General features: G+C 58.5%; 2 protein-coding genes across 2 annotated transcripts in view; one reads left to right on the top strand and one right to left on the bottom strand.

Annotated features, from left to right (window-relative positions):
• Positions 1-25,501, top strand: part of SRCIN1 (SRC kinase signaling inhibitor 1) — a 150,362-nt gene that overhangs the window by 101,789 nt on the left and 23,072 nt on the right. The gene's annotated exons all lie outside the window — the stretch shown is intronic.
• On the bottom strand, positions 1,460-24,598 carry SOCS7 (suppressor of cytokine signaling 7). Its single transcript, XM_055789763.1, is given in 13 exon segments — positions 1,460-5,458; positions 5,762-5,919; positions 6,230-6,365; positions 9,239-9,367; positions 12,446-12,614; positions 13,041-13,171; positions 13,966-14,067; positions 14,899-15,003; positions 18,209-18,273; positions 23,652-23,852; positions 23,854-24,137; positions 24,139-24,204; positions 24,206-24,598. Coding segments are annotated over 12 exon segments (1,818 nt in total). The 5' UTR covers positions 24,515-24,598; the 3' UTR covers positions 1,460-5,458; positions 5,762-5,798.

The raw sequence follows: 25,501 nt of genomic DNA, 5'->3' as shown, positions 1-25,501 counted from the left end.
CAAGACAACACACAGCACATATAACAATTTCCAATTATTTTATTTCAAACCCCTGCTATCTCACCTTCCCACACCCCCACACCCCCCCCCCAAAAAAAAAAACAACCCAAAAAAAACCAACCAAAAAACCCCCCCAAAACCCATCAGTCCATATGACAATAGAAATGAGTTACAAACACACAGAATTCTGTCAGTCCTCACTGACAAATTAAAAAAAAAAAAAAAAAAAAAAAAAAAAAAAAGAAAGCAAAAACCAAACCAGGAACTTCACACCAGCTTCCCCAACAGGACCTGCAGCAGTTACTAATGTCTCCGCACGAGAGGCCAAACATGCCTATTAATACAATATATACAGACAAACCCCCAGGTACAGCCAGGCTCCCCCCTCCCCCTCCCCAAAAATAACCAAACACACCCAAAAGTGCATTTGTTGCGTTTATATCAAAAACATTTTTTTTTTTCTTCTGAAAGATTGGCCTGCAAGTCTGTTTTTACCATTTAGTAACTTTTTAATATAGTTTATGAAAATAAATTATACAGCAACTATTTTAATAAATTAAGCACACACCAAAAAAAAAAAAAAAAAAAAATTAAATTAAGCAAAGCTGCGTTTCTACCAAAGGGTGGTTGGACAGTCCTGGCGATGAGCAGCGCGAGGTCCTGTGCTCGGAGCTGCTGCTGTCTGCTCCTTCCTTCCCTAAAGGCAAGCCTGGACCCAGCCCTACTCGCTGCCCACCCCCCATTTTCAGAGTAAAGCCCCGGCTAAGGGTGGGGGGAGCACCCTGGGGGGCACCGGCGGCTCACCCCGGTGGGCTGATGTGTTTCTGGGCACCGGTTGTGCTTTTCAGCTGGAGGCACGGTGGGAGGCAGCGCCACTGGGACCCCCCGTCCCAGGGAATGCTTGGGGGGGGGGGGGGGGGGGTCCCGCCTGCCCCATCCCACCTGGAAGACTCTGGATGGGGAGCGAGGGGCCAGGGTGGGAGCGCCACGGGGGCTGCTCTGAGCATGCTGATAAATCCCCCCATCCCTGAAAGCCGAGGGAGCTCGGGCAGGGGGCTGGGCCCCCCACAAGCCCTCCCAACAGGCAGGCTCGGACCTGATGGTCAATTTTAAGGATAAAATCAACCCCACGGGCTGATCTTAACTGCGAAGAACAAAGGCCAGCGGCCAGCTGCCCTTCTGCTGGAAGCAGGAGAATCCTTCCTTTTGCCAAACCTGCTTTCCAGCCCTTTCCTCCCCAAAATGCTCCCAAAAATCATCAGCCCCATCCATCACCTGCAGCAGAGCCTGCCCGGCCAGGGCACAGCCCTGTGCCCACAGCCCGGTAACGCAGGTCCCTATGAAAAACACTTTTAGGGTTGAAAAACTGGCCAGGTATGTAAGTGCCACGTGCCTGGTACTTCCAAAACCACCGATTCCCTCGGGTGGTTCCCACCCTCAGGATGATTTCCACCCCCCCCCCCCCCCCTCTTCTTCTGGCCCCAATGAGGTCAAGCCCAAGCTGAAAACTTCCACGCAAGAAAATCATCCCGGCTTATCTGAGCGTCACAGTGCAGGAGCGAGCCCCCACCCCGAAATGCTGCAGGGAGAGGGGTGGGAGCCACCCCCACCCCCCGGAGCAAATGGTGCTGGGGGATCTTGCCAACCTGATACCAGCTACACTACACGGCTGAAGGCTGCACCCATCCAGCTAAAAAAACCCCACCATCTCCGGCTGGAAAATGAGCTTTTCCATGGGCACTTTCTGCACTTTGGTAGTTTTCACGGTCCATTTCGTTGTTCGGCTGCCGCCGATCCCTGATCGAGGGAGAAGGACGGCAACAACCTCTGCAGAATTCAAGGTTGGACAAAGGAGGCTATAAAATTTTCTTCCAAATCAGCAGGATGAGCGCAGCCTCCAGAACCAAGCCCCGAAACCATTCCAGGCAGGATACAAACGGGGCTGGGGATTTGCAGGACCTCTCGGAGAGGTCACCCACGTCCACGAAGACCATCACCTCCTCGGCAGAGACCGCTCCGCTTGCTCCACTCTCATCCAGCCTCGGAACAAAACCTCCGAACCTTTTGCCATGCCCAAACGGCAGAGCAGGTCCCCCCCTCCCCTTATTACACCTAGATGGGAAGGAACTCGAGGAACAGCTTTATTTTAAACGGATTTCAAGAGGAGGCTGTTAACTACAGTTAACCTTGGGATCTTATCCAGCGCTACCAGCCACCGGCAGCGGGCTGGTGCTGCCCACGCTCCAGCTCTCCTGCCTGCCTCGGAGCAAGGAGAGGTGGAGCAGAGCCCAGGGAATGCTCGAGAGCATCTGCCACCTTCATGGCCAAGCAGACCCCCCCCCCCCCCTCCCCGTGCGTGCGGATCCATAGGAGGGTCTCGTGCAGCTAGAGCCGACCCCAGGAACATCAGCAGGACACGCTGGTGTCCCACCATTCCCTATCCAACATCCCAAAGCACATTCCCCCCGTCATTTCAGCTGCCACGGACAGATCCAAAGCCTTGGGGCTGGCCTCCACCTGGGGGGTCTGCTTCCCCCCCCCCTTCCCCCGTGCACATGGTTCAAGTAACAGCAGAAGCACCGGCAGGCTGTGGGGAGAAGTCCTCCCAAGGACAGGGACAGCCGACCAAACACACGTAATTCAAGTATTGCCCCTAAAGTCTGGCTGCTCCTTCAATAGCTCCAAAGGCTGCAGAGCCATCCCACCCACCCCCACGGGGAGCCCCCCGGCGGGGCAGGGGATGGAGCAGCGCAGGACGGCTCTCCTGACCCACCGCGGAGCAGGGTTGTGCGTTTTCACCCCAGGCATGGGCAGGACGGGCTCTGCGGCGATTCCTGATGCCTGACCAGCATGAGTTTTCCCTGCTCTGCTCCCCAGCTCGGCTGCTTTCCCTTCCCAAACCCAGCCCGCACCCCGAACGGAGTGAAAACACTGCCGCCACCGTCACGCAGGGAGAGGACCAGCTTCTCCCCAGCTTCGGCAAGGGGAGGCTCACGGGTCCCCCATCTCACACACCTCGGCCCACGTCATCGTTTCCTCGCCTCTAGGGTCTCTTTTTGGAGAGAAGCTTGGCAGGATTCACGTGCACCAGGCGCACCATTCTTGGCTGGCACGGAGCTGGGACACTTCAAGCATCAGACCAGGCTTGGCTCTTAGGAAGGTTTTCCTTTCCAGCATATGGATCAGTTGGAAAATTCGGATCTTCAGCACACGGCCAGCCAAGATGCAGCAGGGCCAGGGGCGCGGACACTGGAGTCTCACCTGCACAAACACAGAGGCTTTTCCCTCCGCCAACGTTTGCCCGACGTGCTGTGCGCTTTAGCCAAAGCCCTTGCGTCAATTCGCAGGCTCCGCTGATAACGGTGTGAGCTGCAGGGCTGCAGCCCAGGGGAGGGGACGCGGCGGAGGATGCTGGTCCCCGCACAGAGGGGACGCGGCGGAGGATGCTGGTCCCCGCACAGAGGGGACGCGGCGGAGGATGCTGGTCCCCGCACAGAGGGGACGCGGCGGAGGATGCTGGTCCCCGCACAGAGGGGACGCGGTAGCCGTGGACTCAATTAGCTCCCCCCTCCCCGAGGGTCAGGATATGCTGTTCAGCACGTCTTGGGGCAGCTCCCCCGTCCCGATAACCACTGCCCCAACAACGCAACACAAAGTCAGTAGCGAGTAGTGTCCCATGAGGTATTTCTACAGATTTTGAAGCTTAATTATTAGTTTTCTCTGGAAGCCAAATCCTTTTTAAAAAAACCGTACTTTTTCTCCAAGACCAAAACTGAGGCCAGAGGTGACAGCGATGACAGGGAGGGCAGGATTCGTGTAGCACCCGTTGTAGCAACGCTTGGCAGAGGCAGACAACCGGAATTTTTCCAAGCTGCTGTAAGATCCACAAGGCTGTGTCTAATTCAAGGACACAGATCACTCGGCAGGGCAAGACCGAAGTCCTCACAGCTCCCACGCGACGGCAGCCGGCTGACAGGGCACGGAGCTCAGATCCGCAGACCTGGACCACACGTCGCATCTTCAGACCCTGCTGCTGCAGGATGGAGCGTTTCCTTCCCTCGGGTCGAGGGCATGGGAACATTTGCTTGTTTAAATACAGGAGGAAAGGTGCTTCTCCAGACTTCTTCTCAGCACCGCTTCAGGAGAACTTTAAAACTTCATGAAATGCAAACTCTTTGCAGTTGGCTGCAGCGGATGGAACGGCAGACCAGGATTTGAGGGGGCAGGGAGGGTATTTCAGCCTGTGCCAAGCCCAGAAACACAGCGAGAGCTGCCACCTCTCTTGGCTTTACCGTTTCTGAACTGCTGTGGTTCCACGGACAGCCCAGGGAGAGGAGGAAGCAGCAGGCAAGCTCAGAGATCAGATACTGTTCCGGGAGAACTCCCAGTTACCTGCTCCTTGCTCCGAGTCATCCTAGAGATTTCTCTTAATGCCCCAGCAGCTCCTGATCAAGGTCCTTCGCAGCTCGACAGAAAGCCACTTCATTCACAGCTTCTGGAGACAGCCAGAGAAAGGCTAAAAGTGCACGTCCCACGGCTCTGCAAGACTGAGATCCCTGTAGCAAGTCCCTTTGGTCCGTGGACTGCTGCCACGGCCACAGCAGCAGCTCTGCCACTTGCCTGCCACTTCTCACGGGGTTTCAGCGAAATCTTCCAGTGTTTGCTAAGGGAACGAGAAGGAGCAGCCCTTGCTCCCCAGCGCAGCAGCAACCATTCCCCTTTGGCAGAAGGCTCGGAGACATCCAAACGGCTGATATACTCTTTCTTCCTCGGGCCCAACTTAAAAAGCATATAGGGTCACCCTGCAAATCCAGTTGCAAAGCTCAGCTGCCCAAGACTAGGTTTGGCCCTCTTCTTCCAAACCCTAGAGAGCAGAGGAGCTGTGCAGCTGCCTGCTGCGCAGAGCTCCATGCTCCCCAGGTTATTCCACAGAGCTGCATCTCATTCCGGCTCAGCCTGCCTCCAAAGCAGCTCTCCAGCTGCATCTCCTCTTGGTGAGGACCGACGAACAGTCTCGCCGTAACGCCTGGGGCGGATCTTCCTAGAGAGTCCCCTTCTCTCTTTCTATCTCCCCACCTTGAAGTTTCCAAGGGAGGATCATAAAATTCAGCTGATCATAAGACAGTATTTCTCATGCTGAAAATAATAATAATAATAAAAAAAAAAAGTAGACGACATCAAAAATAAAACTTTCAAAAAATTGTAAATAGTGCCATGACATTCTTTGATCTGCAAGGAGTCCGCGAGCCGGGCTCAGCTGCCTCCGAGACCCCTCTCCCTCAGCCAGGAGCTGAGGCTCCTGCTCCCGTCCCGCTGTGCTTCTTAGGAGTCTTGAACCCTCTTCTCTGTACAAAAGAGCTTGAGAGCAGAAGCGGCACCGCAGAAGCAGGCTTCACCGTCGCGTGCCTCCTCCCCACCACAGCCTGACTTGGGCTACAGGATGGCAACAATCAAACTCCTGGTGGGGAAGAGAGAGGGGACGGGGATCAAACACCCCGCTTGATGTGGCAGGATCTGCCCCAGACTGCAGCTGCTTTGGCAGGAGAGCGAGCACAGGCTTGTGTGGGCACAAATAGGCACAAGGAAGTACCAGAAGCCTTGTTGCCCTCCCCAGGGAAAGCTGGGCAACGGTAAGAGACCATGGAGTGAATAGCCACGATTCCGTCGGGAGGGTTTTGTGGGTTTTTTTGCAATGAGGGGGAACCGCACGACTTACGTTTGACCCCATGGGATGGGGGGACGGACCAGGGCGCGCACGTACCATCAGTGACAGCAACAAGATGGGTGAGGCAGCCTCGCTACGTGGAGGATTCAGTCTCCTGCTTCTGTTTGGAGATGAGCTGAGCTTCCTTCAGCGACAGGTACACCTCCTCCTGCGGGTCGTAGTAGTAGAACTTGCGGATGTAGGAGATCAGGGGCCTGGGGAAGGAACGGGCAGGACCTTTAACCCTGAGCCACAGCCATGCCAGACTCCACAAAGGACGACCAGAACCTCCCCCACCTCCCGCAGGAACAGCAGCCTGCACCCCAAGGCTGCGGTACCCGGCAGGTAACCCCACACCCGAGCCACTCCCGCACGCATCCCTACGCACCACGGGACATTTATCTGGTTGTCCCAAGGCTGAAGAGGTGTCAACCATTCCCTCCCAGAGCCCCTGCTGCGGACGCAGATGCTGTCACAGCGGGGAAACCGAGGAGCCTTGCCCCCCGGCCAGCCCTCCAGACTTACTTGGGCAGCGGCAGCTCGGGGATGTGATCTATTCGGACCAGCTGCCTGATCCGAAAGCGGCAAAGGTGCTGAAGGGATTTGACGTTGCTGAACCTGGAGACTGGATACAGGAGCTGGACAGGCGTTGGAGGCAGACCTGGGGGGGGGGGAGGGAGGGAAAAGCAGTCTTTGAGACAAGGGTGATATTAGAAAGGAACCAACTACTGATCCAGAAAGGAAAAGCTGGTGCTTGGGAACCGGAGCTCTCTGCAAGGCTGCGGCTGACAGCGCATCTGCCCAGGAGCCCCCTGCTTGGGACTGGGGAGTCAAACCTTCCAGGGGTGATGCCCCTTTGGCTGCAAGGTATCTCCAGCCTTCCTCGCAAGGCCACAACAGTTCTGATGTCACGGGATGCCCGTGGAAAAGCAGATCCCGGGACCCCGCAAGCTCCTAACCACCCCCCTTCGCCCAGGGCTAGTAGACGAAGCATCGCTTTATACTGAGAAGTGACAGGGTTTCCAAAGGACGCAGATGAAAACCAGAGGAGAAGGCAGGCAGCCTGACCGGCACGTAGGCTTTGCTCTGCACAATCCTTCGGGTAGTTCTAGCAAGGCATTAAAAAGCTGGGGGATTTGGTCAGCTCAAGCCACGCCAGAGTTGCTCATTCTTGGGGTCACGAGGCTGGGCACAAAGGCGGAGGCGGCGGCAGCTTCGCTCGAGCCAGCGCCCCACGCAAGGAGCAGCTTCGCAGGGCTGGAAGCGAGCTGCATCCCGCCACCCCCCCCAAAAACCTCCTCCTCCCCCAAAGTTAAGAGCAACAATCGAGCCCACAGAACCCGGAGGTCAGCGGGAGCACCAGGAAGGATCTTTGGGAGCTGGGTTCATTCACAGCACAAGGTTTTATCTGTCTTTACAGAAGGATTCAAAGCTAGTTACACTCTAACCCCCTCCTGCTGGCTTGTCTCTGAGGGCAATGGAGTGAAAGGAGAAAAGGGAAAGCTCTTCACACTAAGATGGGCTCAAAACTGCTCCAGGCAGCTCAGGAAGCTGTGAGCCAGCTTTTGAGAAAGCAAAGAACAGCAATCAATTGAAGGCTGGGTTCTCCCCCCTCCCACCCCATCCTTATTCTCCTACCAAAAAGGAATTAGCCTCTGGGAGCTCAGCCAGCAGCTACAGGGACGCAGCACGAGCTCCGCACGCTGTGCTAGCCACATGCCTCGCTGCCAGGAGCCAGACGCGAGCTGGAAACAGCCCCCTCCTCCGAGCAGCCGTTAACATTTCAGCAGGAGAACAGCACTAACGAGCACACTGGGGAGATGCAGATCCTCAGTGTTCTCCCGCTGAAGATCAGGCGTCACTGCGAGACTTGGTTTTTCCAGGATCAAGGCGCAGCGACTCTTTAAGAAGCGCCCAGGTCCAATGCTGCACCCCGATGGAGAGGTGCTGGACCCCGATGGAGAGGTGCTGGACCCAGAGCCAGCAGCACGGCTGGCTGGCGGCTCAGAGCGGGGACCAGGCAGCAAGGGACTCCTCAGCAGGTGCACTGCACCGTCTGGGGGGGGATTATTTTCTTTTTCCACGATATTTTCCTATAGCAAGTCCTTTCTAAGGTATTTGCTTGGAGTCCTAAGCCCTCGAAGCCCTGCTCTCAGGGGGAAGCGATCTCAGGATCTGAAAGGTAAAGGATCTTGAAGCTGAAAGTGTTTTTTGAAGGTAGGATACATTACAAAGCTGGCTTTACATCCCTCTCCTCCCCAAAGCATGGCCACGTTATAAATCAGCTACTGGCAGCAGAGGGCAACACCGAACAGCTCCGGGCTGCGACTCCAGCCCCGCCAGGAATCCTGAGGAGGCAACATCCCATCCCTCCTCCCCTCCAGCCTCTTCTAGACCCAAAACTCTTCGGGCCGAATCCTGTCCATGCTGCGGTGCCATGGAGACGTTACAGTCACCAGCAGGGCCTGCAGGCACGATGGCAATACGGATAGGGAGCAAATATACTGTAATTTCACTTGCAGATGCACTGCAGCAATCCTCCCACGCTTCTCAGTCCTGCCCCTCTTTGCTCCGCTGCCGCCACCCCGCCTCACCGCAGCAGCATCCCCGCTCCTGCTCTGTTCCGTTCAGAGCATCGCCGCTCACCCCGCCCTCCCAATCCTGTCCCCCACTGTTGCTCTCTCACAAGTCAGGGGCACGTCTGCCAATTTGGCACAGACTCTTCCCTTCTTTTCACGTTGGATTTTTTGGCTAGCTTTCTGGTACACCAGGACAGAGGAGTGAAAACCAGAAAAATAAACAAATACAGAAGATACCGGTCCTGTCGCCTGCCCGGATTTAGCAGGAGGGAGATGTGAGCCCATTTAAGGAACCAGAGCCTGACGGATGGGGAAACAAGCCCTCTGCAATCCCAACAGCACGCAATCAAACACGCTTCAACAAAGCTTCACTAACACTCCCCTCCTCGTTTGCAAGCACCTGCCTGTCGATGGGCTCCGGCATCACAGTCCCCCCCAAGGGACCCTGAATCTACAGTATCTGTTGCTTGAGGCTCACTTTGAGCTCACGCTTGGAAATGCTCCCACACGCTCAGCTTAACGCGTCTCCTCGACAGCCCCCGGTGGGTCTCAGCTAAGGGGGAGCTGGGAAACTACAAAGCATGGAGCGGTTTGTAAGGGCAGCGCCGCTGAGACTGGGGGAGGGAAGACAGCAAGAGTTTTAGTAGCCAAATAATTGCTTGTGGAGGGAGTAGTTTTCCAGTCTCCAGCTCCATTTGTCACAGTGCGAGACGGTACCACGTTTCCATACCGCTGAAAAGAAAGGTTGGGGAAGTCACCTTAGCACCACGAGCAAGCGGCGCAGCTGCCAAGCGAGGGGTCTGCTCCTCAGGAGCCTTCTGAGAAGTCAGCAGGCGAGGATGCAGAGCAGGGCACTGAGTGCAGCAGACCAAAGCCACCCGAGACGGGCTCTCTAGGACAGACCGGCAGTAATCACAGAGCAAAGCAGCCCCCAGGCTCAGCACAGGAGACTCACCTGGAACCCTGGATCGGAGGAAGTAGAGAAACTTCCCGTTTTTGGAGTGCATGATTGCTCTCTTTATGAACTCCACCACAGACTGGCAGCGGTCTTCAAACTTGGGATGGCACCACAGGCTGAAGGTCCCTTCCAACAGAACAGAAAAGGTTTCACGTTATAGGAGCGCCAGTGGCACGAGGAGACATTGAGTCACGAGCCCGATGTTCTCAAAGGCCAGGTGGATGCCCCAGGCTGGCTGCTTCCCGTAGAGCTGGGACAAGGCAGGGCACTAAGAGGAAACACCAGTGGCACCAGCTTGCAAGGACGCTGTCCCACTGGATCCAGTGCTCTCCAAGAGCTGAGGATACGCAGAGAGAGATGACAAGGTGAGCGCTGGAACTCACGCACGGCCGCAAGCCAGGCTTGCTGGAACTTGTGGACAGCCTGCAGTGACAGCTGCGCCTAAAACTTCAACTACTAAAACAACTACCAAAAAAAAAAAAAAAAAATCCTTTAACAGGGCATTAGCAGATGCCCCTGCTCCTCCACAGTATCCCACCACCAGCACTCCCAAAGAAAGCCAGTGCGTCACGGCAAAGCCTGTGCACAGAGGGGTGCAAAACCAGCGACCCGGGTGCTGCGGCCCTCTTCTGCCAGCTCTCCGGCTGTCAGCGATCGCTTATTTCAAAGCGGACCCGGGAGCAGCTTCACGTTCTTGCCAGCTGTTCCAAACACCTTAATTCAAATTACCATCAAGCCAGAGCCGGGGTCAAGACACAGCGATACCGTCCTCCCCGTGCTGCCACCCGACACGGCGTATGCCTTGAGCTCAAGCGGCAAACACTGAAACTGGAGACAGGCGGCACGGGGAAAGTGGGCCCTCCAGCCTCTGTACGGATCTCTAAATAGGTTAAGCTTAAGCCTCAGAGCAGCCCAGTCTCACCATCCCTCCCAGACGCTCCCTCCTTGCAACAAAACGCAGCCGCTTATCCCCCTCCCCGTGCCAAAGCGCTGCCCACAGCCCCGCCGTACCTCCCCTTCTGTCCGCGGGTCTGCCAGCGCCCCAGTAGAGCTGACACGGAGCGGAGCTTCACGGGGAAGAGGAAAAAAAGGGGAAAACAAGGGCTCTGTTGTGGATGGAGCCCAGCAGGAGCCAGGCAGGAGGTGTGTGACACCACCGATCCGCACCAGCGCCGGAACCCAGAGCGAGAACGGCGGCGGAGTAACTTTGCAAACACCCTGTATCCACGTAAAGAACTTGTGCTCGGGAGAAGGGGCAGCCACATCTGAGGTAGCCAGTTACATAGTACAGACCAAGGACATTTTTGGAGGAGCAGCTCCCCCAGCACCATCCTGTTACAGAAAAACCAGAGGAAGCAACTCCGCAGGGAATCCAGCACTCGCGGCTTTCTACAGGGTGGAGAGGGGCTCCATCCAGCCCACAAAATTTATAACACATCTCCTTCTTCCCCCACAGTTAGGTCGGGTAGGCTCTACTGGGAAAAGATGCCTCTCATCCCTGCCCTGGGCCAGCCTGCTAAACATCCAGGATCAACAAGCAGAAAAATAAGTAATCCTTCCTGGGAATCTTGGATCTGAATGAGCCCTTAAAAGTGGCCAGTAGATGCAAAGGACAAAGTATAAACCAGCCTCCCCAGCCCACCTGAAAAAAGAGACAAAGAAAATCTGGTTTCTTCATCTGATCTACCTGAGACCTGAAGGTCAAGCATTTCTCTCTTCCCTGTTCCCCCAGCCTCACCATTTGTCACCTTCACGGGTTTATCGAAGTGCTCAGGTCTGCAGTTTTCCGTGGTGCCGCAGCACATTCAGCACAAGGCAGCCAGTCCTGGGGGGCGGGGGGTGGGCACAGGGCTGCCGACACAGACCGAAGCGCTGCACCCAAACCTGAAATCCTTGATGCAGTGCCCCGGCTGGGAGCGCTGCTCTAGGGAAGGTGGCAGCACCAACCTTCACCCGTGCAGCGAGGGCAGCCTGAGGGAAGGGAAGGACACCGGGCTAAGGCAGCTCCGAGAACGGATGTATCCCAGCCCCAAAATAAGAAAGCAGAGCAGCAGCAAAAGAAGTTTGCTCCAAAGATCAATTATGAAAAAGCACCCACTGTACAGGCAGCCTCACATCTCCTCCAGCTGCAAGAGCTTCTTGTAATTTCTATAAAGACAGGGTGATGAAAATCCTCCTTACGCAATGGTCAGGGACAGGGGAACTGGCTCTAGATGGGCGAGAATTACTGCTGGGGCATCTTCCCATCAGAGGGGCTCAAGACCAGAAGTGCTGCCAGGTTTTGCTAGCAGCGGTGGAAGACGACAAGAGTGGCATCCCCGGGGCAAGGGCAAAAAGGAGAAAAAGAGAAGCTTTGCTCTGAAAGGTTGCAAACCACTGTTTTCTGCAGCAGGTTGGCTGGGAAGCCTCAGAACCCATTATTTGCAGGGCCATTTAATGACAAGGCGCTATAGGCAGCTGTTATTAAAGCTTGCCCACTGGTTACAGGGCAGATTCCCCCTGTGCATTGAGCCCCTCGGGCATTTCCCTCGGCCTGAGGTCAGGTGTCTGTACGACAGCTCAATGCAGAAAACCACATGTGAAGACGAGCAGACAAAGCGCGTGGGCGAGGTGAGAAGCAGCCCGACGCAGGAGGGTGAGCGCAGCAGGAAGAAAGGGCACAAACAGCACACCAAGAGTTCTCGGAATAAAAACCCACCACGGTGGAGCTAAAGGCTCAGCCTGGGACCGACTGCAGCCAGTACCACCGCCGAGCATCCCTCGAGCAGCGGGAGAGCAAGGCGAGGTGACGAGCCACAATGTCAGGAGATCATTTCTCATTTCACGGGGAAACAAGCTCTGCTTTGGGAAGCACAGACAGCCACGAGCGATGGCTCCTGCTGCACATCCCATCTCAGTGACATCGGATCCCAACGACATGGGATCCAGTTTTCCAAAGCAAGGCCTGAGGACAGGCGCAGGGAATTGTATTCCCCAATTTTTCAGAGTTAATAAGGACAGTCGCTGCTTGAGGCATAAGAAGCAAAGTCAAATGCAGCTTCTAAGGCCTCTTGCGGAACCTCACCACAAGAGCGAGGACATGCTGCTGCTGCTCCCCCTTCTCCTGCCAGCCCTGTGCCCCGAGCGCCGTTCTTGGGACCTTGAGATCAGACTGGTCCCCAGCCGCAGGCCTCCGCCACCCCCAGAACCACCCGTGGCTCTTACCTCTGTAGTGCTCCATCCTGGTGTGATGGGTGATGCCCTGCGACCGAAAGCTGAGGCTCAGGATGTAACGGGGGTCAGAACTGTCTCGGACCAGAAAGGATCCGTCCGGCTTCCCCTTCAGCTTCATCTCTGCATCCTCCCAGTTCATCGGTCCCCAGTACCACCCGCACTAGCAAAGGAGACAGCCAGAACGTCAGCAGAAGCTAGCAAGGAAGATTTTATCAGCATCCAAACGCAGTATGATTTGTTCTTGTTGTTAATCCCCTTTAAATGTCAAAATGGAAGTGCCTGGTGATACCTGCCCAGGAGTATGGGTGGTCAGGACTCGTTGCTCCTGGACACCATCACATCCCTTACCACCCAGAAGTGGGGAAAGACCAGACGAGACCACACCACCCCTTCCATGCACAGCAAAGTGCTCGTCTAGACTCAAAGGCCTCACCGGGGGAAAGGCAGGAGGCTTTTTTTTTTTTTTTCAGTCCCATCCTAATCTTACACTCCTAAGTCTGTAAAAGGGATGATGCCCCCAAAAACCAGAGCCGAGACACACAGCCTTTCCCTCCCGGCTGCTGCCACCAGCCCACGGCGCCGTTACCTTCTCCAGCTCCCGCAAGCTGGCCGCGAAGCTGCTGGAGTCCGGGCGGTAGAGGGGACACTGCAGGTGCGGGGCGGGCTGGCCGGGCATCGCCTCCATCGGCCTCAGCGGGACAATCCGTGGGAAGGCGTCTGCAGAGGGAGAGAGCGCCCAGGCCACGGTCACCCGTGGGGAGCTCACCCCCCCCCAGGACCGGTCGCCCTGTCCCCCTCGCACAGCTCTGGAGGGCAGGAGGGGCAGAGCTGCAGCGTGGAGGAGGGAGCTGGGCTGACCGACGCGAGGACGATGTCCTGGTGAAGGACACAGCGGGAGTCACTACCTGGCCCTTCCAAGGTGACTCGGTGCCTTCACCTGCTATTTTCCTTATGCTAGCTCGGAGGGAAGGCAAGGGATGATGTGCCAGGTGGCACAGACTGGAAGGAACGAGCGCGCATCCTGAAAAAGGGGGCAGTTAAAGCCCCCGGGGTCCTGAAGGAAACCGAAAGCAAGAGGGTCGGGGCGCAGGAAGCATCCTGGTGTGCCGTTAGGCTGGCTGCCAAAGCTGGGGCTCCTGCCCTGACCCCTGTTCCCACCTTCCGACATCGCCGCCTCTCGTTAGGTGACACGGCACAAAGCGGGGTGGGCTGCGCTTCGGCCAAACCCCCCGGAGGAACCCGAGAAAACGGGAGATGCTGAACTGGGGATAAAGCTGCTGCAATCACGAGCTTCAGCAAAACTACCGCGGGCAACAAGAGCCAACGCCACAGAAACCAGAGCCTGGACACCACAGTGCCTGCGCACTCGGCGGCGTAGGACTGAGCAGGCGATGCAGGCGGCACCGTGGCTGTTGAAGCCTGAAGCGCTGCCTTCAAGTTTACCAAGAAACCCCCCAACGTCCAGACCCCTGAAGGGGAAGCCAGAGCCTTGCTGCTAGAGCTAAGCTGACCTGGGGCATGGGGCGGAGGAGGCGGAGGCAGAGGGAAAGACTGCAAGGAGGAACCCATTGGACCCACTAGGACAGATGCAGGCAGCGTCCCACTGATATCATCTAGGAGAGAACAGAGGCAAGAGAGATTCAGAAAACAGGAAAGCGAGCGAGCTCTGCGCCTGACAACACGGCTCCAGCAAACCGGCCCTCAGCACCGCCTGGAGAGGTGAAGATGGAGCTTCCCACCCGCAGCTCACCATCCTCCTCCCGCTCCTGAGCGCAGGGGCTGCTGCTGCTGCTGCTTCCCACCAGCTCGGAGCCTCGCACACACACATGCACGCCCACACGTGCTCCTGGACTGAAGGAGACTGTTTTCCAGCCCAGCCAGCTCCTCGCATGCAGCTTGCAGCACAAGACAGGCGTTAACAGGAGACGTCACAGGCTCAGCACACGGGATGTGCAGGGCAAGGTGCTGCTGGCTCAGGCTGACTTCACCCATCCTGAGCTGCTCCTGTGCAGGGGAGCCTCCTCCAGCGGAGGGTGCAGAGCAGCTAAGCCAGGCTCCTCGTGCAGCAACAACCCGGGGAACCTCCACTTCCACCGACTGGAGAGCACAGCAAGGAACCAGCCCCGCTGGGTGACGGGTAGGAAGGGGCGGAAAGTTTCCAAAAGCAGCAGAAATGCTACAAAACCAGCACTTTCCCTCCCACCTCGCATCGCTCCACCAGCACCCTCCCTTCCTGGCTGAGCTAAGAGAAGCTTTCAGCCAACAGCAAAAAAATCCTATTGCCAGGGAAGGGTGAGCAGGCACGTTACGGGGTCAGACGAGCAGGCAGCGAGCCCGCCGCCAGCGACCCTCAGGACGCTCCTCCGCCATCCCTGCGCGGGCACATCGGCAGCCGCTACGCTCCCGGAGGGACACGCGGCAAAGGATGCTCTCCGGGACGGTACCTAGCAGGCTGAGGCTTCTTCGCGGCGGAGGCGGTGGAGTCGGAGGGTGAGGGGAGGTCAGTCCTCGCTGAGAGATGTCCACGTCCACTAGTGACACTGTTTCACCTGAAGGTTGGTGGAGCAAGACCGTTAGTACTGCACCTCCGCCGGGGCACGCAGAGGCTCAGCGTGGGGAGTGGGGGGAGAGGGGAAGGGGCAGTGACCTCCGCAGGGTTGGGAAGATGATCCTGTTGGCAGTTTTCAAATCGAGTCGCCCTGCCGCATCGCTTCAGAGACACTGCTCAGCTCTGCTACCGCAGCCCGAAGGTCAGGCAGAAGGGAACGACACCCGTACGCGGGCCCGATCCCAGTCCGAGTCCGGCAGCAGCAGAGACCTTTCCAGCGCCCGCACTTTGCTTGGGGAACGGTTGCACAGGTCTGCGTGGCACCCGCCAAGGTACCTCTCCTGTTAGTGCTGATCTCAGCTGCCCTACAAGTGCCTTGGCTGATCAGACAAATACCTTCTACCCCAAAGGCTGGGACGGTCCCAGCTCTTAAAATTAATACCAGGGAGCTGGACAGGCTTTTACATTAAATCCCTGGAATTCACTGAAGCCCCAAAGCTTTGGATCCAGGAGACCGGGGAAAACAATGACACAAACTAGGAGGTCTAACTGAAAACCAGAAAAGCTTAAAATTAGTCTAAAATCACGGCAGAGAAACAAAGCCATCAAATCAAGGTCAAAGCATCAGCCTTGATAACGGACTGATAGAGAGTCTGAAGGAAAACACCTAAATCCTAAAGACACCCCTAAGTGGTGCTACCGCAGCCATGGCATGTTCCCCCCCCCCCCCCCCCCCCCCCCCCAAAAAAAAATAAAATTCAGTCTAACCAGGCTCTGATGAACCACCGCCACTGAAACCAAGTTATCCCAACCATCCGAACCACAGTCTCAAGGACAACGAAATCTGGCTGCCTTAGATTTCAATTCCTGTGGGCAGGGAACTCCTCTTCTGCTCCAGATACCGTCCGCAGCGTCGCCCGCCTCTTGGCAAGCGCCTGGCAATGTATTTACCGTCCATAACACAGGACAACATTGACTCAGCTTCCCCCCCCCCCCCCGTTTTTAAAAGTCCCGTCTATTAATAAGCGATGCTAAGAGGAGTATTTAGGGTGGGTTATTATCCGAGGTGCCTTCTCCCCGGGGGACTGAAGGGTGTGAGCACACACGGGTGCACACAGCCAACTCTTTCATTTCCACACCTTCAAAACGAAGCGGCTGGCCCGCGTTCACCTTGTACAAACAAAACCGAAGGGTAACCAGACTAACAGGGGCTGCACTGATTCCGCTTGCAAATCCTGCCAAACGCAGCAGGGGCTGCGGCGGGATTACGGAGCCAGCGTTTCCAAGAGGTGCCCAAGGAGAGGTCAGGAAAGGGGAGCACAGCCTCCCCGAAGCCCTTCCCTCATCCCACACACTAAGCTGAAAGCAAATCACCAAAAAAAAATCATCCAAGTTGGGCCCAGCGTTCGAATTCTGTCCCACTTTGGCGGTCCCAGTCTCAGAAAATCCCCTACAGAGCAGCTGCGAAAGAAACCGAGAGCTCAGCGGTGTAAACCTGAAGTCAACAACAAACCAAAGCAATTCAGATCCAGATATTCACTTTGGAGATGCTTCCACCATCTTCTGCAAAGGAAAAACTACTATGAGGGGCATTGCCACTGTCCCACCAACGGGCAAAAATTGCTGTCAGTAATTCTAAAAACAGCTAATAGGATAAGCTAACAATTAATCGGATCAACATCACAAATTTAGAGCAAAAATTTGCCAACTCCAGGTTCTCCTGTGTTGTTCGTTTGGAGGAAAAGCAGCTCTGCGCACACATCCATGCACCCCTACCACCCGCACGCAGAATTACGGTTTTTACACCCACAACTTCCCCTAGCAACAGCTGACAAAGCAGCAGAAGCAGCTTTTGCTTTCAGCAGCTTCGATTTGCTAAATAAACGCACACGACACTTCAGAGGAAGCCACATCACACAAGGAGCACGTCCCTCGTGTGCCGCCCCGCGATCCAGGCATCGGCTGGGGGGGATGCGGGAGCGGAGGAGAGAACAGGCGCCACCACCACGGCTGAGTCACCCCCAAGTGACTCCGCTCTGCAAGAGCTGAACGAGCCACGAGAACCCGCAGGAGCGGATCAGAAGCTTCCAGTTACTAGTTTTGGGCAAGTCAGACACATGCTCTGCCTCGAAGGTCACTTCTCTGCAATTCCAAGCGGTTCCCAGCACGGCTTCACCACTGCTCTCCACAGCGGGTTTCGCCCTCCCTGGGAACACAAACCACGCACCAGCCCCTGCCCTGAGCCCTCCAGCCTCCTGCCACGCACCGACCGAGCCGCAAGAGGTGGCTTCCAGCCCTACCCGCCGGCTTCTCCGAGGGCGGCTGCTGCTACACGTCACATCTTGGTCCCCTTGGCGGCTGCTGCTACACGTCACATCTTGGTCCCCTTGCTCCGCAGCAAGACCCTCAGCGTGAACTTACTTCGAACGTGACCTTCCCAACACGCCACGTAAAACCACACGCAGCTGAGAAATACTCACTTGTGACTTTAGATTCCTACTCATGTTTTGAGACGCGGTTCTCCCGAGGAAGCCCCTGGCCCTGTGGCTAGCGCTGTTTTGGCTACGAGCCCACACCAGAAGAGGCACATGACTGTGACTGGGAGCTTTTTCAGCAGGACAGCTTTCAGCTGCCAGCAGAGCAGGACTCCCCCCTCACCCCACTCACCGACCAGCCAACTTCCCCCTCCCTCCAGCAGAAAAGGGAAGGTCAGAAACCAGCAGGACGCAGGGAGACACATGCAGCAGAAGGTAATGCTCCCCCCAAAGAGGTTTCAATTCCCAGAGCTTGTCGTGCAGCAGAGCTGCTGATGCTGCCGTGCCATCCAGGAGGGAAGCTGGGCTTGCCCTCAGCCCCCCTCAAACCGCAGGATGGAAGCGCCCAACTGCACTTGCTCTACAGGGGATTTTCCAAACCACTTGGCTGCAAACAGCCCTGCGTGGAGAAAGGGACCATCACCTCCCAGAGCCCGGCTCGACCCGGCGTTTCAACAGGACGCATTGCAAAACGCTGACTTGCAACAGCCACGTTCTTTACAGCTCCTCTTGGGCAGGGTTTGAGGGCGAGCAGGGCAGAGGGACACCTCACAGAGATCCCGGGTTGCACGTGGAGGCAACATTCAGCATCCACCATCGAGCACATGCTGCTCTTTTCATAGCAAAATGAAACGCCACGCTGCAAACCTTGCAAACCCTGCAAATCCTTACCTGTGAAGAGGGGGCTGAACACAACCGGGGAAAAGGCACTTTGAGTTCTTGTCAGTCTGTGTTTCCTATCGGAAATAAGAAAGACATCGTTAGTAGAGGTGAGGAGACGCCAGGCATCCCACCAGAAAGCAGCTTGACCTTCTCAGACCAGAGGAACCTTCACCATTCTTTACAGAACCTTGAGACGGCTCAGCGCTGCGTGTTTATTCAACTCCTAGAGCAGCGCTTTGGCTTAAGTAGGGCAGCCAACCAGTAAAGCTAGGTCTCCGTCCTGCTACGAAGCAAATCTCTAACTAGGTAATTAATAAAGTCATTGGAAAGAAAACCCCAAGCAAGTATGGTGAGCGGAGCCAAGAAGCTGTTTCACAACAGGCATCACGCTATTCCTCCGGATCAGGCATTGCCAAACGCCTTCGACAAACAGGTTCGGTCCCTGCGCAATGAGGGGCTGTGCCTGGAGCGAGCGCGTCGCTCGGAGGATGCCGTGTCCCCAAAGGCATTCAAAATGCAGGTGCAGGGCAGGCGAGCTAAACCCAGAGCACCGAGATGGATGGAACCAGCTCAAAACACACCTCTGAGGCCCCAGGAATACCAGCAATTCCCGTGAAGCTCGTTTTCCAAACCTGCAGTTTTATAACAACACTGTAGCCAGCCCTGTGCTCTCCCCACACAAAAGCACTCCTTCCAGCACCTTCCTACTGCGATGCTAAAGGGCTTTATCCAGATTTAGGCAGAGGAAACGCTGGTAAACTGAGGCACAGAGTATGGCACCCTCAGGACTTGAATCCGCGGTTGAGGCGAGGCGAGAAACGTGTTCCCGGTGCCAGAAACTCGCTCCCGCCGAAGAGAGGAGCACAAGAACAAAGTTGAGCACAAGCACAGCCCTCACGAGCCGCAGGTTCGACAAAGGCAGGTCCTTCCAGCACCCACAGCGTATCGTGCAACGCCCATCCCGGCACTGGGCAACCTGTAGGTCTGTACTGGGAGAGCCAGGGTTACTCCAAGTTCAATAACACAACCGCACTGCGCTGGCCAGGGAAACTGGTCCCATGGCATCCAGCCCAGCAACTGCACCACCAAGACCTAGAGCTCAGAGACCAGCTCTGCCCACCGCCAGGACACACCACCCAGCAGGCTGTCAGGGGCTGGCTCTGTTCCTCTCGGATGTCTCCTCGCGCCCCAGCACGCGGCTGCCCCTGAACCTGCCCCCGAAGCCTGCCTTGCGCTTCAGACCCCAGCTCTGCTCACAGCCTCCTGCGAAAGCCGGACAAAATTTCGGGTAAAACCAGCTCGGAGCAAGGATCTGCCGCCCGCCTGGAAGGGCTGCACGGAGCAGATGCAACTCAGCGGCCCCACAGGGAGGAGAAACCCAAGCTCCGGGCTCATGTGGCTGTGCACGACGAGCCCTGGCAGCGCAGAGCAGACGGGTGCACCCTCCTCTCCTCCCAGCACAGACCAAATGCTTCTCGTGTCTGCGTCCAGACACATCCCTGGGTCGCACAGCTGTGAAGAAAGGCTGAATACTGTAAGTTTTCAAATAAAAATACTAAGGAACACTCATCATCACGATAGATAAAACCCCATGAAAATGTCTGGAAGCGTTTTCATTTTAAGGCTCTCGCACCTATTTGAGGGCCGGATTTTTTCCCCAAAGGAGAGCAATTCACCAATTATCAGCCACACATACACAAAATTACACTTCTGGACTAATATCAACTAACATTATAGTAACAGCTCTGTTCCCACCCACTAAGCCAGATGGAAAGGAGCACTGCTGGCATTTTGCTGTTACCAAAACAGCTATGTTTTATGCCAACATTTTACAGTCATTGATTTTGGAGATTTCTCATCTCTTGCAAGCTCACATCAGCAGCAGGGAGAGAACAAGAAACTATTCACGTGGACTGAATCCTCCACCTCCCAACTCAGCCTCCACCAAAACAACATACTTCCAAACTTCCTCCTCCTGCCCTCAAGTTCAGCAGTATCCAAACGACGCCGAAACCCACAGAGAAGCAATTACATGTGACCGGTACCCGAGTGCCGCTGCCTTGGATCAGCACAGCCCTGCAGAGCTGGAGAAAGCCAAAGGTGGACGTTGCCGTGAACGCCGTGGTCAGATTCTGCACAGATTTGTGCACACAGAACTGGGAAACCCCTCGAGCTCCGGCAAATAAGGATTTTTAGGGTCAGTTACCCACCAGTTCTGTAATAGCGGCCGGCATTTCCCACGGTGCTGCCTTTGCTCATTCCAAGGCACTGCCTCGTTATCACTACGGCAAATCTTACCTGGCCACCCGGGCTGGCTCTGTGCTACTTTATACATGTAATAACGTGGAGACATGTTAAAAAACCCAAGGTCACCACCACAACTAACTTACCAGACTTGGGTACCCAGCGAGGGATGCGCAGCAGATGCTGGCCGGCGCCGAGATGTCCCTGCGCCCACCCATCTGCAGAGCCTCACCCCGTCCCCTTTCCCTCCAGCTACCTTGACGGCCAAACTGCTTCCAGAAAGTTGTTTCACCGACAGAGTCTTTACTGAACACCCAAGTCCTGGCTGAGAAGCCACACGTTGGTATCTCCACACTGAGTTTCTGCAGCTCAGCAGAGCCCCGCTATTCATTTTAGGTAATGGGGCTGGTTTCTTTCCCAACTGCTGCTGCAGGCGGGAGCCAGTGGTGCACCGATGCTGCCTCGGGGACCAGCACCACCATGGGAAGCCCAGGCAGCAACTCCAAATACCAGGAATTCGGCTCCTTGTGGATGTTTAAAGGAAGAGCCTGACTAGGTATCGCCCATCGCAGATGAAGGGAGCACTTCACCAGCAGCCTGCAGAGAGACTTGCAAGTCAGGAATAAGAGCCCGATAGCAAGCAGAGCTGTGAATTAACCCAAAAATCGCTCTGAGCCCACCTCATCAGCCACAAGCGATGGCAGCAGCGACTCACAATGAACGCCAGGCCCATCCTATATTAATGGGGGCCATGCATTGGGAGGCAACAACCTCCAGCTCTTTGCAGAACCCAGGGAAGGTCATCGTCTGTGTCCCCCCCTCAGTCAAGCCGTGAAGACGGGTGCAAAGCAGCAGACAGCACGCAGCAGCACAGTATAAAGTCTGGCAAAAACCACAGCGGGAAATCAAGTCGCTGCACTACACACCTCCAAACCGAGGGACCAGGGCAACGGGGAGGGGAGGAAAAGAAAATCACCATCTGCCGAGGCCGAAAATTCGCTTCCCAGCAAGCCCAGCTTCCCTAAACTGTGTCTACCCTCCTCAGGAGACCGCGAGCATCCCAGCATCCCAAACCACACGTCCTGGCTGGCGAGAGCGGGGCCAGACCTCGGAGCCAGCAGACACCATCCCACCGAGGTGCTGGAGAGATGCCAGCACACCAGCAGCTGCGTTCCACGGGCGCAAAAAGCCCGGCTCAAACAAGCCAGCCCTCGCCAGCAGGAGAGGGACCGCTGGAACTGGAAGCGGGGAAGTCATCCCTGAACCGCTAGAGTTGCTGCATCAGGCACCTTGAAGTAACCTTTGTTAAAATATCGCCTAATTAGCGCTGCAGAGTTGCACGATGCCAGAGCAAGAAGTGACCACGACACTCCCCGAGCGGAGGGGGGACCCCGATGGTGATGGGTCCTGCTCCACTCCCAACCGGCCGGGGCACCGGTGCCAGCTCCGCACCAACGCCAGCGCTGGGAGGTCCCGGGCGCTCCTCAAGCGTAAGGACGGAATAAACCACGAGCCCATTAGCAAAACATTATGTCATTACAGGCAACGCGGCTCGCTACTGTTTGAGGCCCATTTAGTCATTTGTGGGGAACGAAGCCGTTGTATAAAATGGTTTCCCTACCCCACATGCAAAAGCGGGGCTCCTCGCGGGCACAGCAGCTCGAGGGAGGGCTCAAACACCCCGAGCAGCTGCAGGGCTGGGAGCTGACACCCGGAGCCGTGGCTGGCCCATCTCGGAACCCATCCTCTGCTTCCAAGGGGAGGTCACTTTGGCCTCTGCTACAGCCCGGTTGCCTTTTGGGCTGCCAAAGTGCCCAGTGGGTCACACCTGACCCAAGGCCAACATCTTCAGAGCAAGCCTGGAGAAAGTTTTCTGTTCAGCCCATCAACAGGTCTGCAGCTGCACTAAGGAGGCAACATCCCCGACAGCCTCACAGGAGGTTAATTAACCCCGCAGGGGAAGTACCCTGCCGTCACACTCAAGGCTCCATTCAATTATTTAATGCTGCTGCCGGGCGGGCTGTCCCTGCCTCCTCCATGAAGAATTCCAGTTCTGCTGCTGGAAATGCTACAGAAAGTGGTTTCTGGAGCATGGGACACCCACCCCAACCAGAGCCGGGTACAGCTCAGCCCTTCACCCTCCGCAGCCGGCATCAAGCAGCTCGTGTCTCCCGCTGAAACACGAGGCTGGAGCAGGCAAGGCGTGCCGGAGCCAACGGAGCGGGGCTGAGGAACAAGGGGGTACCCGGGATCCCACAATTTGTCCCTCCAGCCTAACGCACAACCCAGCCAACCTCGGGCTGCCAGCATTCCCTCCGGCCACGGCACAGGGGGACAGCAGAGCCACCACGGCAGCACCCACCGCCACCACCGACGCCGGAGCCCAACCGTGATGCTCGTGAGCCACAGGAAACCATTCTGCGCGGTGCAGGAGGGTGAGAGGAAACACCAGCCCCTCAGCTCTGGGCACAGCGTCACCGGAGGGGCACAGCACTTCCTCGCTCGGCCGGTGCCGTGGCATCCCGGGGCTCCGGCCGCCCCACCGGGCCTGCTCCCGGATGGTTTTCCACCATCCGCTTTGCCAGGAGCTGCATGTGCCTCCGCCAGGCTCCAGCTGCGCTCGCCCACCCCGTGCACAAGACGAGGCCTCGGCAGCTGCTGGAAGTGGCCCAAGCCCAGCTCGGAGCCGAGGGACGGCCGCGGTGCCCAGGGGGGGACGGCACCTGCGCCGGGCCACCAGCCTCACTGCACTGCCATCCTGTGCTGCCATCAACCCGGGGGTCCCCCGGCTCCCTGCAGCGCCTGTCCTGCCACCCTGGAACGCCCCCAGGCCAGGGACCCCCCCCCAGCCCAGCTCAGCCTTTAGGGCCGGGGACACCCCCCAGCCCAGCTCAGTGCCTGGGGCCGGTGACACCCCCCCAGCCCAGCTCAGCCCTTGGGGCGACCCCCCCCAGCCCAGCGCCTGGAACCGGGGACCCCCCCCAGCCCAGCTCAGCCCCTGGAACCATGTATCCCCCCAGCCCAGCCCCTGGAACCCCCTACCCAGCTCAGCCTCTGGGGTGACCTCCCCCAACCCAGCTCAGCTCCCCGGGCCGGCGACCCCCCCCCCAGCCCAGCTCAGCCTTCAGAACCGGGGATCCCCAACTCAGCTCAGCCCTTGGGGCGAACCCCCCCCCCCGGCCCTGCCCAGCCCCGGGCCCCCCCGTACCTGCCCGCCTCCTGCTCGCGGCCGCGGGCCCCGCAGACGTCGGTCAGGCTGCCGGCCGAGGCGGGCAGCTCCCCGGGGCGCCGGGCCTCGCTCCCGCCGGCGGCATCCCCGGCCGAGCCGCCGCTGCAGCTCTTGGTGCGGAAGAGGCGGCTGAGGCGGACCCGGAGCGAGCCCTTCCTGGCGCCGGGGCCCCCGGGGCCGGCGGGGGGCGGGGGGGGCGCCGGCCCCTCTCCCGGCGGCGCGGGCAGCCCCGCGGCCGGGGGACCCCGGCTCCTCCTCCGAGCAGCTCCCGGCCTCGTCGGGCTCCAGCGCCTCCAGCACCAGCAGCGCGTCGCTGGTCTCCTCGGCGGCGGGGCCGGCGGGCGGCGGCGGGCCCAGGCAGGGGCATGGGCAGCCCGCCGGCCCCTTCGCCCCCAGCCCGGGCGGCCGCAGCCCCAGCGCCGCCAGCTGCAGCTCCAGCCCCCCCGGCGGGGCCGCCCCCCCACCTGGCCGCCGCTTTGGGCTCCAGCGCGCAGCGGTGCCGCGGGCACAGCAGCTCGCCGCCGCCTCCCGCCGGGCCCCCCGCCGCCGCCGCCCGCCGCCGGGCCGCCCTCCTCGCCGGGCCGCCCCTCCGCCGCGTTGCGGAACACCATCAGCTGCGGCGGCGGCCGCGGGGCCCGCAAAGCCCCGCCGCCCGGCAGCGCCGCCGCCGCCGGCCGCCCGCCGCCGGGGCCCGGCAGCCCCGCGCCCGCCGTGCCGGTAACGGCGCCGCCCGCCGCGCCCGCCTCCGGGCCGGCCCCATAGCCCAGCAGGCGGCTGAGCACCCGGTAAGAGGCCGCGGCGGCCGCCGCCGCCTCCCCTTCGCGCAGCTCGGCGCGCTGCATAGCTACGGCCGCCGCATGGCTCCCCGGGCCCGGGCCGCACCGGGCCCCGCCGCCGCGGCCCCCCGCCCTCCCTCCGCCGCGGCCCCGGCCGCGCGCCGCCACGCCCCCCCACTTCCGCCGCCGCCCGGCCCCGCCCCCGATCGCCGATACCACGCCCTCCGGTAGCCGAGGTCACGCCCCCGTCTTGAGGCTGCCCGCTGCCCCCCCCCCCCCCCCCCCAACCCCAAGGTGGAGCGCGGCCGCGGGGTCCCGCTCTCTGCCCCGGCACCCACCGGCGGGCCGGGGGAGCACGAGGGGTCCGGCGTGCCTGGAGCAGCCCCCTGCCCCCATCCCGCGGAGAGCGGGGTGCAGTAGGGGAAACTGAGGCACGGGCACCCAGCACCTTCGTACTGCGGGCCTGCACGGCCTTGCACAGCTCTCGCACGGTTGCAGCACGGCTCTTGCACGGCTCTTGCACGGCTCTGGCAGGCAGTGCACCCCACGGGAGGAGCGGGGTGCCCAGCTCCCCCCACCCCCACCTGGGTGCTGGCAAGGAGGGAGGTCGCTGGGGGGGGGGGGGGGCTGAGCAGCCTCCCGTGCCTCAGTTTCCCCTCTGTAATCGAGCCAGTGCTGCATGGCACCCAGCACACCGTCCCCCAGTTTGGGAGTGGGGGGTGGGCATCAGGCCCCGCCGGGGGGCACCGTGCCCACCCCCCGTACCACACTCCCCACCCTCAATCCCCACAGGGACATCCCGCATGTATGCCAACACCCCCCCCCCCCCATCGCCATCCTAAGGCTGGGGGGGCCGGGGACTGAAGCCCGGGACCATATGGGGACCCAGCGGGTGACCTTCCCCCCCCTCGCCCCCCCAGCTGCTGAGGGGGCCGCGGGGAGGGGGATGCCGGGAGGAAAATTCCCGGCTGCGTTGCCATGGCTTCCCATCAGGATGTGCTTGCATCATGGCCAGCCTGGGTGCGGGGGGTCCCCGCGGGGCTCAGGGTGGGG

This window comes from Falco peregrinus, chromosome 18 (assembly GCF_023634155.1).
Source record: "Falco peregrinus isolate bFalPer1 chromosome 18, bFalPer1.pri, whole genome shotgun sequence".
In the NCBI taxonomy this organism is placed as follows: domain Eukaryota; kingdom Metazoa; phylum Chordata; class Aves; order Falconiformes; family Falconidae; genus Falco; species Falco peregrinus.
The sequence above is the reverse complement of the archived record's forward strand: the minus strand, read 5'-3'. Positions and strand labels throughout refer to the sequence as shown.